At 33.7% G+C, this 12,210-nt stretch overlaps 1 protein-coding gene across 1 annotated transcript in view; it reads right to left on the bottom strand.

Moving 5' to 3' along the window:
- The window catches only part of XPR1 (xenotropic and polytropic retrovirus receptor 1), a 213,827-nt gene that overhangs the window by 49,766 nt on the left and 151,851 nt on the right, over window positions 1–12,210 (bottom strand). Inside the window, 3 exon segments of the mRNA NM_001197160.1 lie at window positions 213–384; window positions 4,095–4,274; window positions 4,488–4,678. Of these exon segments, the coding sequence (NP_001184089.1) occupies window positions 213–384; window positions 4,095–4,274; window positions 4,488–4,678 (543 nt within the window).

The raw sequence follows: 12,210 nt of genomic DNA, 5'->3' as shown, positions 1-12,210 counted from the left end.
AATCTCTTGGCAAATGTATGGCTAAAATCATAGCATATAATTTAAGAGCCAAATTATATCAGATAAAGAGACTGCTAAAAGAGTGCCAAGTACATTTAATTAAGTTTGTAATATCATTGGATGAGTTTTCACCATGATCTTAAATTTCTCATTCCCAGTATTTCTTGGTTTACACTGGCAGTTTAGGGTATGGATGCACATTCATACCCTACCTTCTGAATTATTTGGCAACAGGCCCCCACTTTCATCCCATTTGAGCTCAAAACTGTAGAAGCAGATCATATATTCCAGGTCCATCAGTATCACTGACAGGCTGTTCAGCTGATCGGCCAGCCAGAAATCAGCAAAGCCTACCTTATGGAAGGGGGCTGTAAATACTCGAAACTGGGAGAAAGAAAAAAGAAAAAAAAAAAAAAAAAAAAAACAGAAACAAGAAAATTCATATTAAATTTCTCTAATTTGTGTCTGATCATGCAGCATGATTACTTTAGCTGATAAAATGAAAACCAATAAACCAATCACAAACACAGGGCGGGAGCCTGGCAACAGTGACTAGGTTGAGAATTAGTAGTGAAGGGAATGAGTTGAATAGATAACCAAGAAAGGAAATTAAAGCAGGGTAAAGAAGGCAGACATAGCTATAGTTAGAAAATAGAAAGCAGAGAGGGTGGGAAGAGTTGAAGCTGAAAGCAGAGGGTGGCAGAAGGTAGAAGCACAGAGAGGATGTCTAGTGTTAGTCTCTAGGGTAAATTTTGCTAGAGACTCGTGCTATGATAATTTCTGGAATCTCCTCCCATCTCACTAACTGAATACAAAGCTTTTGCCTACAAGAGATAGGAAAGGAAGGGTGGTACATCACCTGAGGCATGCCTGCCTATTCTCTAACCAAAGTCACTTTCATTTCACTAATGCCATGGTAATAATGGTATTTGTCTTGAAATTATGCCACAAAAATCAGTCCATATCCCACTGTTATAAAAATGATGTTAAATGAATTCATATTAAAAGTACTGAGCATTGATCTGTGCTGTATATTTTTCTCATAATGTATTTTTCATAATCCATTTTATGAGCCTGGTACTATTCATATCCCCATTTTACAGAAGACCTACAACAAACTCATCCTGACCTATTCTGTGGAAGACTGTTTTGCACTGCAAAGTGAAATCTGGCATTGCAGAGAGGAAAACTTAGATACTAATGTAATCATCAGAAACCGGCTCCAATTGTGCAGAATGCCTTGAGAGGCCCTGAGGAAAGTGAAGATGGAATGAAGGCAGCTTTAATCCTCACCCTGTCAGATCCTTTCTATCTTAAACAGGCAAAAATGAACTCCTAAAACAAAGAATTCTCACTGAGCAGCAGTTTTAAGAAAATAAGTCTAAATCTACAGCTCTCTTGCCACCTAGCTATATTCATTTAACAGACATATTCAGCATGGGAGACTAATGGTTCTTTCCCCTCAGACTTGGCTGATTCTATTTGTTCTGTAAACATTTCTCTTTATTATTTGAGGGAGATAAATGGCTATATTATGAATTCATCCTGGATATCAACTATCTATGAAAGGAATTGGGTTGTGGCTTTGGAAGTTAGACCAGATATCTGCAGGGCATAGTAAAGGTTTTGCGGTGTTTTCTGGAGCTGATATATTTTGAGGCCATGGCTCAGTTTCTTGATCATTCTCTTGCTCTTTCAATAAGCCAGAGAGAAAAGCTATATCATTAATGCAAACAAACTACTAATTTGACATGTAAGTATCAAAATAAATAAATTTATAATAAATTTTTAAAGCTTTTTTTGGGGAGGTGTATGGCATGTAAATTACATAAATTTGAATTTAAATATGGATATAAGTGTCATCCAGTGCCTACCACTATGGTCAGGTGATTTGTTCTTTTTCACTAAAAATTAAAGAAAAAAAAGAAGGAAATGTACCTTACTTATAATGAAACTTTTTAAAAAGCTGTATCAGAGAAACATAACTAGGGTGGAAATATTTTTGTTAATTCACTAGAAAGAAGTCTCAGGTTAAGTTTTCTCAGTAAGACCTACTGGTCAATTAATATTAAAATGCTCTATAAGCAACATTTTTCCTGTATACAAATGTTATTACAAATATAACAAACCACAATGCTTCTTTCTGCACTGCACTGCTTCTGATGGTACATTTTACTATTCTCTTGTTCCTTATTATATCATCACTGTCAACCTACTCCATCAGTAAGTCCTCATTTACTAACACATAGCAGATGCATTGATAAATGTCTACTGAATGGGGAATCATTCTGCTAATAAGACTAACTGGTCATGCATGAATCATAGCTTACTATTTAAACAGAGAAGGATGCATTGGGGAAATGTTCACTTAACACAATGTACACAATGATAATATTCTGTTATTGCAATACAGTCATATTAACATCTGAGTTTTCTGAGTCCTTCAAACTATGTTTCAAAACAACTTTATAGAGATTTCACAATAATGGAAGCAAGAGACAATAGGTATTTATAATCTTATATATTTATAATCTTAAGGTTATTTCCTTGTAACAAGAATACCACATTTTTATGCAAGTTTTAAAACTCCACAAATTCTAGCAATAAAATGACAATCTCAAAATAAAAAGGTAATCTAATATTGTACTAACTGGATATGATTTAGTTTTAGTTTAAATTTTAAAAAAACTTCAAATTTTTCTTGTGTCTTAAAAAAAAATCCTCTAAAAAGCATGTTTTCTAAATGATGACAAAATGTATAAAAGGTGACTGCATACTTTTTTTTTTCAAAATACTCTTGCACATCTAAGTTCTACATTTAGACCCAAAGTTAGGCTAGTGGTGCTATACTTAATGGAAATGATTTGCTCTTTTAATTATTAATACTTAATGATGGAGGAAAAGAGGGATATTCTCAATTTGTGATAAAAATCCTACTGGAGGAAATAAGAAATACAAATAAATAATAATCAGCTTTGCGGGAAAAAAGATCAAAGAAATCTGGGCCATTTTCTTTTCCTGATTGCTATGAATACTTAACCTGTACTAGAACATAAGTGGCTTTTTACTTGCTGTGTGCTTACTGCTTTTTAATAGGAAAGCCGTATTACATGTCTTCAGATAAAAATTTAAGCAATGCTAGATACAGAAAATGTATTGCTAAGAACAAAAACATTCTGCTAAACTTAAGGGCCATACAAAAGGAAAAAAGAAATTAAAACTACAGTTTTCATGGTAGTATACTTCCTAAGGTAGAAAAAAAGGTAAGATAGTAATTATAAGAATTCTAAAAGTATGTAAAGAGACTAGTCAATTGAATCACTAATCTTCACTTTATTATTAGTTGTAATTCATAACCCAAGAAATAATTACAGAAGAGCATTCTTGATTAATTTTGAAAATAGAGCTGGTTTAATTTAGGAGTAAGCAGAAGTCCCCTCCCCATGCTATCTTACACTATCACAAAAAAAATGCAGCTACTATTTTTCCAAGAAATTCTATATCCTAATGCTGAGACTGCAGGATTTTGAGATCATTAAGAAATAGGTAAAGTAGAAGAAGAAATGGAATTTATTATAAATAAATTTATTATTATCCAAGTCAGCTTCTCAAGTTAAAGCTTTCTGGTAAGATATTCTTGCTGATTTTAGAGAACTAATCTTTTGTAAAATCAAAATAGCTGACTATCAATTTACAGGAAAAGAATAGTTTCACCACCTCTTAAAAAAAAAAGAAAAAGAAATTCATAGAGTTCTACATGTTATCATAGCTGGTTAAATAATTTGTAAAAAGTACTTAAGTTGTTCACGAATTTATTATTAATTTGCAAAATCATTTCACTATTGGACACTTCATATTCCATTTTAGGAGGAAAAAATGCGTGAGTATTTTTCCCAGGGTGACTGTACTGTACAATATAAGGTGTACCAATTACACTATATTCTTTGCCCCTGGCTCTAGAGCACCATTCACATAGACTATAAAGTGAACCATGCCTTCTGGAGTTGTGCAATACAGCAGACTTGGTTTCCTCCTGGAGGAAGTCAATGACCAATACACCACTCTAAAAATGACAGACAAATTTCTGGACTTACCAGCAGTTTAAGCAGCCAAAACCGGGACTTATAATAGAAAGTTTTGGTGGGGTTGATAAGAAAGAAAACCATAAATCCATAAAGAACAAGTGGATATACATATGTGGGGATGACACTAATTGGAGCAAAGAAGCATGCCAGAAGGCTCAGGCACCACAATATCCCAAGGAATCCAGCAATCTGATAAAGAATGGTAAAGACAAGAAAAGAGAAAAATTGTTATTTTTTTTTTAACCATTACTCAGAAATATCTTTAATAAAACTAAGGTTAGATAAATGTTTAGATATTATGTCAATAATCTTCAAGGAGAAGATGGATTTCAGTACCCACTAAACCAGCTATATAGCTTATGTGAACTAAATTCATGGGACTTTATGTCTTGCTTTGATTACCTCAAAAAGATGTTGATGAGACAAATTGCTTCTCGGATTAAGTTCAAAGATGAGCACATGATTCACTCCAGCCTGTCTCCAACCATATGTGTTGATGCCCAGTAGAAAAAGGAATTCAATCAGAAGAAAGCCACCCCGATAGATTCTTATCAAGGGCCATATACTTCTATCTGTTTCAAGTTTAAATACAGCTGAAAAAGTATCAATTAATTGGTTAGTTAGAAAATTCAAAATGTCTCCTTTAATTGTCTTTACTCTTTAATCCTCAATGACACAGTCCCTGGCATAAAAAGTTTTTATAAATAAAACCTAAGCCTAGATCATTGAAAGAGCATGACACACTTGCTTCCAGTTTCTTTCTCTTTTTCATTTCATTTTGCGAATTTTCACTAGAATAGTTTTCCTAAAACTTGCCTTTTGGCACATTAGTCCATTGTTCCATTAGTTTCTTAGATTACAAAGAATCACAGTGAAATTGTTTAGAACCAAATGATCAGGTCTGTCAGCTAAGGATTTCTACCATGATATAACTTCCTTGGCTTTGTTCTGTCATTAAATTGGTTACAATAATACCTACCTTACAGAGTTGATGTGAAAATTAAAAGACACAGTAAACATGAAAGCAAGTGAAAACAAAAGTGAAAACTGTAATGTTAATATTTACAGAATACTTACTATGTGGCTAAGGATTGTTCTCTATTTTTGCATATAATAATTCATTTAATCCTCACAATGGTCCTGTGCCTTAAAAGCTATTACCTCCATTTGATTGGTGAGGAAATTAGAGCACAGAGAGGCTGAATAATTTGCTCAGGATTACCAAGCTAGTAGAGGGCAGAGCCACAATTTTAACTCAGACAGTTTTTTGCTCCAAAGCCCACACTCTTAACCATTACATTCTATTGTCCCTATGCCTATATAAATATTCAGTACCACTATTACTTTATAGCTCTTCAATAACTTTAATGTTTAAACACCTTAGCCTTGGAATTCAAGTTCCTCATCACAATATGATGTCCAACTCACTTTCCCCAAACTTATCTCATAATGTTCCTAAACATTAATTCTTACCTCCTGATGAATTTTATCAGCCTTTTCACAAGTTTGCTTTTCACATTTGCTTATGTTGTCACCCGTATCTAAAATGGCCTTGCTCTACCAATTCAAATTCTACTTAATATGTATGAGCCAAATCCTCACCTGTTCATAAATTTATTGAATCAGTGTTCCATTTTGAGCCTACTATGTGCCAAACATTTCAATTTGACTGATGATTTCTCAGTTTTCTAAATAACTATAAAATTATTTATTAGACTCATTTGAAATTTATATACTATCTTATATTTAATTTAAATAACTATTTTAGTTATCTTTGTATTCTCTATAGTACGTAGCCTACTTAATAGTTTATTTTTTAAAAATAAATTTATTTATTTATGATAGATGAAATTTATTATTAATTAATTAATTATTTATTTATTTATTCATGATAGACACAGAGAGAGAGAGAGGCAGAGACACAGGAGGAGGGAGAAGCAGGCTCCATGCCAGGAGCCCGACGTGGGACTTGATCCCGGGACTCCAGGATCGTGCCCTGGGCCACCCAGGGATCCCCCCTACTTAATAATTTAAAAATAACAGGGGAGTAAAAGCCTTTGCTTTGGAGTTAAATACTATAGACCAGACTTCAAATTTACTTACTTTAGGGCAAATTATTTTATTTTTCCACATCTTCATTTCCTTGTTGGTCAATGGGGATAATATCTATTCTCATGAATTTGTTAAGAAGATAAATATGATCAACATATATTACATGACTAAGACAATGATGAATATTCAGAGTGTATCAGTTTCTTTTTCCTTTCACTTGAAGAAACCTCGTTTTTTCCATTAATTTGACAAATATTTATTAGATGCCTAATATATCTAACACCACTCAAAGAGCTGGAGATTCAGTAATAAACAACAGAAAAAAATACCTGTCTTCTGGAAACTTTTTTCTGTATAATATCAGATAACAAAAGGTGTTTTTGTTTGTTTTAAAGATTTTATTTATTTATTCAGGAGATACAGAGAGAGAGAGGCAGAGACATAGGCAGTGGAAAAAGCAGGCTCCGCACAGGTACGAGAGATGCGATCCCAGGACCCCAGGATCACACCCTGAGCCAAAGGCAGATGCTCAACCACTGAGCCACCCAGGTGCCCTACAAAAGGGTTTTAAAGGGAAAAAAAAAAAAGGAGGGAAAGGAAATGAATAATGATGATATTAGGTGCTATTTTAGGTATGGTGGTTAAGAAGATTGTCAGCAGATGACATTTGTAGAGATCCTTTTTAAAAAAAAAAACAAAATAAAAAACATGTAATTACTTATTTTAGAGAGGGAGGGGGACAGAGTGAGGAGAGACAGTCTTAAGCAGGCTCTGTGTTAAGCGCAGAACCCAACATTGGGGTTGATCCCACAACCCTGAGATCAGGACCTGGGGCGAAACCAAGAGGTGGACATTTAATCAACTGCACCACCCAGATGTCCCGACATTTGCAGAGATCCTAAGTAAAAAGAGAATGAATCCTGTGAATATACAGAAAAATATGGCTCCAAATAGATAAGTACAAAAGGCCCTAAGATGGGTATGAGGCCGATGCTCCAGGAACAGAAAGAAGACCAAGGCCACTATAATTGAAATAAATGAGAAGTAAAGTGCTAAAAAGCCATAGGAAAATCAGACAGGATTTTATAGTATTTTGTCAAGACTTAAACATTTACTCCAATGTATAAAGCCAATGAAAGGTTTTACACATAAGTGGCATGACCAAGTAATAACTTTAAAGGGCTATTGCAGTTGTTAATTGAAGAAGAGACCACAAAGGATCAAGTATGATAGCAAGATTAATTAGCAAATTGTAAATAAGAAACTATGTATGGTTTCACATCCTGATTCCTAAGCAAAAACCATAGATATAACAATCAGGAAACAAAAATAATACGCCTAAGGCCCAAAGAATACACAATAAAACCACTAGAGCTAATAAATTCAGCCAAATTGCAGAGTACAAAATCAACACATGAAATTCAGTTGTCTCTGTATATAGCCTGCAATGAACACTCTGAAATGAAATTAAGAAAACAATTTCAATTACAATAGCACCTAAAGGAATAAAACACCTAAGAATTAATTTACTTAAGAAAGTGAAAGACTTATTCATTAAAAACTACAAAATATTGCTGAAAGAAATCCCATGTTCATGGATTTACAAGACTTGATATTAAGATGGCAACAAAGTGTTTTGCAGATTTATTACAATCCCTATCAAAATTCCAATCACCTTTGTTTTGCAGAAATGAAAAATTGATCCTCAAATTCACATGGAATTACAAGAGGCCCCAGACAGCCAAAACGTTACTGAAAAAGAGGAACAAAGTTAGAGGTCTCACCATTTTGTGGTTTCTAAATTTAGTATAAAGCAGTGTGGTATTGGCATTAAAACAGACATACAAAAAAAACAAAAACAAACAAACAAGAAAAACCAGACATACAGACAAATGGAATGGAATTGGGAGTTTAGAAATAAATCTATATATCAATGGCTGGTTGGTTTTCAACAAGAATGCCAAGACCATTCAATGGAAAAAAATATTTTCTTCAACAAATGGTGCTGGGACAACTAGATAGCCACATGCAAAAGAATGAAGTTGAATCCCTATCTCACACCAGGTACAAAAATTAGCTCAAAGAAAGAAAAAAAATAGAGAAATCAGGCTTTATCAAAATTATAAACTTGGAATGGCTGGGTGGCTCCTGGTTGAGCATCTGCCTTCAGTTCAGGGCATGATCTCAGGGTCCTGGGATGGAGTCCCAGATCAGGGTCCCCACAGGGAGCTGGCTTCTCCCTCTGCCTATGTCTCTGCCTCTCATGAATAAATAAAATCATTAAAAAAAATTAAAAACTTTTGTGCATCAAGGGATGTAATGAAGAAAGCAAAAAACAATCTATACTATGAGAGAAAATATTTGCAAATCATGTATCTTGGTAAGGGTCTAGTACCCAGAATATATAAAGAACTCTTGTAACTTAACATTAAGAAGACAACTCATATAACGAGCAAAGGACTTGGACAGCCATTCCAAAGAAAATACACAAATGGCCAATAAGCACATAAAAAGATGCTCAATACCATGAGTCATTAGGGAAATGCAAATGAAAACATTAACAAGATACCACTTCATACCCACTAGGATGGCTATAATTAAAAAGTAAACAAATAAAATGGAAAACCACGAATGTTGGTAAGGGTGTAAAGAAAATGGAGTCCTCATAAATTGCTGATGAAAATGAAAAATTGTATAGCCTCTATGGAAAACAATTTTTGAAGATTAAACACAGAATTATCACATAACTGAATGATTCCACTCCTAGGTATATATCCAAAAGATCTGAAACCAGGTACCCAAACAAAGCCAAGAATCTGCATATTCACAGCAGCACAGTACATATTAATGGGTAGAAACAACCCAGTATAGTACATGTTCGGTTTTGGTAGATACAACCAAACCATTCTCCGAAGTCCTATACTCATTCGCTTTAATCTTCATGACATTTCATTGCACTGAGCTAACATCATTTAGTTTTTTAAACAATTCTCAACTGATGGAAATTTGAGTGGTTTCTAAGATTTTGTTACTATGAACAAAATGGTAGTGAATACACTTGTCTCATGTATGTCCTTGCACCCATATACAAGTATGTCTGTGAAATAAATTTCTAGAAATAAAACTGCTTAACCAAAGTGATTGTATTTAAAATTTTATATCCATTACCAAATTATCCTCCAAAGAGATTGAAACAATTAAAAAAAAAAGAGAAACAATTAATACTTTTACTATTAGGGTACAATTAATATTTTTACTATTTCACACGTTTTTATGTACTTTAAATGGCCAAATTCATATCTTTAGCAAACCAAAAAATGAAATATAATATATTGTTATTGTATCAAATTGAGTAAAGGTTACTAGAAATCTATAAGAGAACAAGTTTTTAAAAATCTGAATCAGGTAATTTTTCAACTTCAAGAAACTAAATATCTGAAATATGTGAATTTCAGACAAATTATTAAAAAGGTCATATCCCCTTGGGAAACTACAGCAATTACACACATTATTTTTTTATATGAATGAAAAAAGAATCGTGCTTGTACATGCATTACTACTGCTGTACTTCTCTCTCATCTCTCAACACTGTTATCTTTTAAGTACCCGCTGGGAGATAAATAAAGATAGACAGCTGGCTTTATATTTACCCTGCCTCCTCTCATACACACACAAAGATCAAACAAAGGAAGAGTTCTGAGGGGAGAGAACATAACGCACCACACTAAATGCATAAACCACACACATTAAAAAAAATTAGACTGTCTCACAAAACAGTTTATGTTTACAAAAGAAAACAAAACCTCAATTTGTCCCTGAATTAAAAAAACCTTTCAATGCACTCATAAAAAGAATGAAGGTTATTTTTTCTTATTATTTAGTGATGATAATTATCATCACATTCATCTTGAAAATAAAAGAAAAAACTTCACACACAAATGATTGAGGTTTTTTTCTTAGAAAGAACAACTACTATCACATACACCATATTATTTATATTGATGTAGTGCTTCACAACAATAAACAGGTTTTACTTCTACTTCTGTTTTTTAAAAAGATTTATTTGAGAGACAGGGAGAGAAAGAGCACGGACTCGAGTGAGGGGAGGGGCAGAGGGAGAGGTAGATGGGAGACAGAATTTCCAGCAGACTCAATCCCAGAACCCTGAGATCATGACCTGATCCAAAATCAAGAGTCGAACCCTTAACTGACTGATCCACCCAGGTATCCCATGTTTACTTATAATTCTTAGCTGATCTCCATGAAGTGGTCTCAAACTGTATCATCTAATATTCTCCTTCACACTAGGTGAATTTATCATTTCTCTCCTTCATAACCCATTCCCTCCTCCTATGTCCCACCCTCTTCCCCTATCAACTAAATCTCTGCTTAACTATCTCCTTGTCTTGGAATGCTTTTCATTCCATCAGTGTCCAGCATAAATGCCATTTCTTCCATTAAGTCTTCCCTGATGCTTTCATTTAAAAGTAATCACTTTAGTCCTTTGGCCTGCTTAGAACATTTAACATTTTCTGTCTTGTAGTATATTACTACTGTTTTAATATACGTCTTAATCTCCCTGGCATAATAAACTTCATAAGGAAAGGGATTCTCTTATCTAAAGACTTAAAAAGTATCAAGCATAGTCATGAGATATATCAAATTTAACTGCTGAATGAGTTTCTAAAACAAAACTATAAATCTGAGGTAATAAACTCACCTAACAAATAAGGAAATTATTTCAGAGAAGTTAAATGATATCCTTAAAGCCAAAACAATTAAACAGTAGAGCTGACACTAAAATCCAAGCAAGACCTTTTGAAGACAAGTTAGTGTTCCTTCCCTAACAGCTAGCTTGAAAATCTAGGGCTGGGTTTTTTATTGCAGTATTTCCCTGTAGTTTATATAAATAGATTGCATTCATTTAAAGAAATAGAACTAGATTAAAATATAATAAATTATACCAATATTAAATCATGAGCTTATAGTAGACCATAATTATTAGATACAACTTTTAGTAACTGGGAGGAAAGAGAATTCTAAAAACACAAATGAAAACACACTATCAGAAGGTAAAGTTCATATGTTCTCTATGAGCCATTACAACTTGGGTCATAATTTATAATTGACAATCCTAATTAAGGAGAATGTTAATGAGGAAAAACAAGTTCAGTAAATTTTTTCTTAAACATCTGCTATATGTGTAGCACTGTGTTAGAAACCTGAAATACAAAAATGAAAAATACACAGTCCCTGCAATCGAGAACAGTACGACAGTAATAGAAACTTCTTTGTTCAAGCACTATTGTGATTACTCAACACTGAAGATAGAATATGATGGATATTTATACAATACCATCTGTTTCTAAGTCATGTTTCTTTGCAGATTTACTGGAACAGAATTTAATTCTTTATTAATGGTTCACAGTTATTATAAGCCTAAGTACACACACTCTTGGGGGTATACCAGGATTATTTGCTCTTGAAGTCCTTGAATGCAAGAACCTTTGAGATTTGTCTTTTTGCTGTTTGTGCTTTCTGTTTATCATTTAATTTTATCTCTGCCCTTCTCTTCCATCCATTCTAGCTTCCACTAATATTTTTTGAACCCTTTCTATGGCCCAGGTGGTATTCTAATTGCTGGAGATGCAATGGTGAATAGGAGACAAGAGTCCAGGGATCAAAGAACTTATATTCCAGTGGGAAAACAGAAGAAATATAAATATGTAATATTATATCGTGTACTTAAAAGTGCTCTGAAGAAAACTAATGTAGGCTGAAGGGATAGAACAGACTTTTTTAGAGAAGGATAATTAGGGAAGGCTTTAGTGAAGAAGTGGCACTTGAACAGACACTACATAAATATATTCACATAAATATAGTGAAGGAGTAAGCCGCACAGACATCTTGGGGAAAAGCCTCTTATGCAATTGCATGTAATTGCATGTAAGCAGGGGGAGAGGATGAGAAAGAGGAAGAGACTCTCAAGCAGACTCCATGCTGAGCTGAGAAACCAAAAAAACCACATTTTAAGGATAAAGCCATAGAATCTGCTGATGGATTGGAGATGAGG

The sequence above is a fragment of the Canis lupus genome, chromosome 7 (genome assembly GCF_011100685.1).
Source record: "Canis lupus familiaris isolate Mischka breed German Shepherd chromosome 7, alternate assembly UU_Cfam_GSD_1.0, whole genome shotgun sequence".
Taxonomy (NCBI): Eukaryota; Metazoa; Chordata; class Mammalia; order Carnivora; family Canidae; genus Canis; species Canis lupus.
Note: the sequence above shows the minus strand (reverse complement) of the source record. Positions and strands in the feature narration are given on the sequence as shown.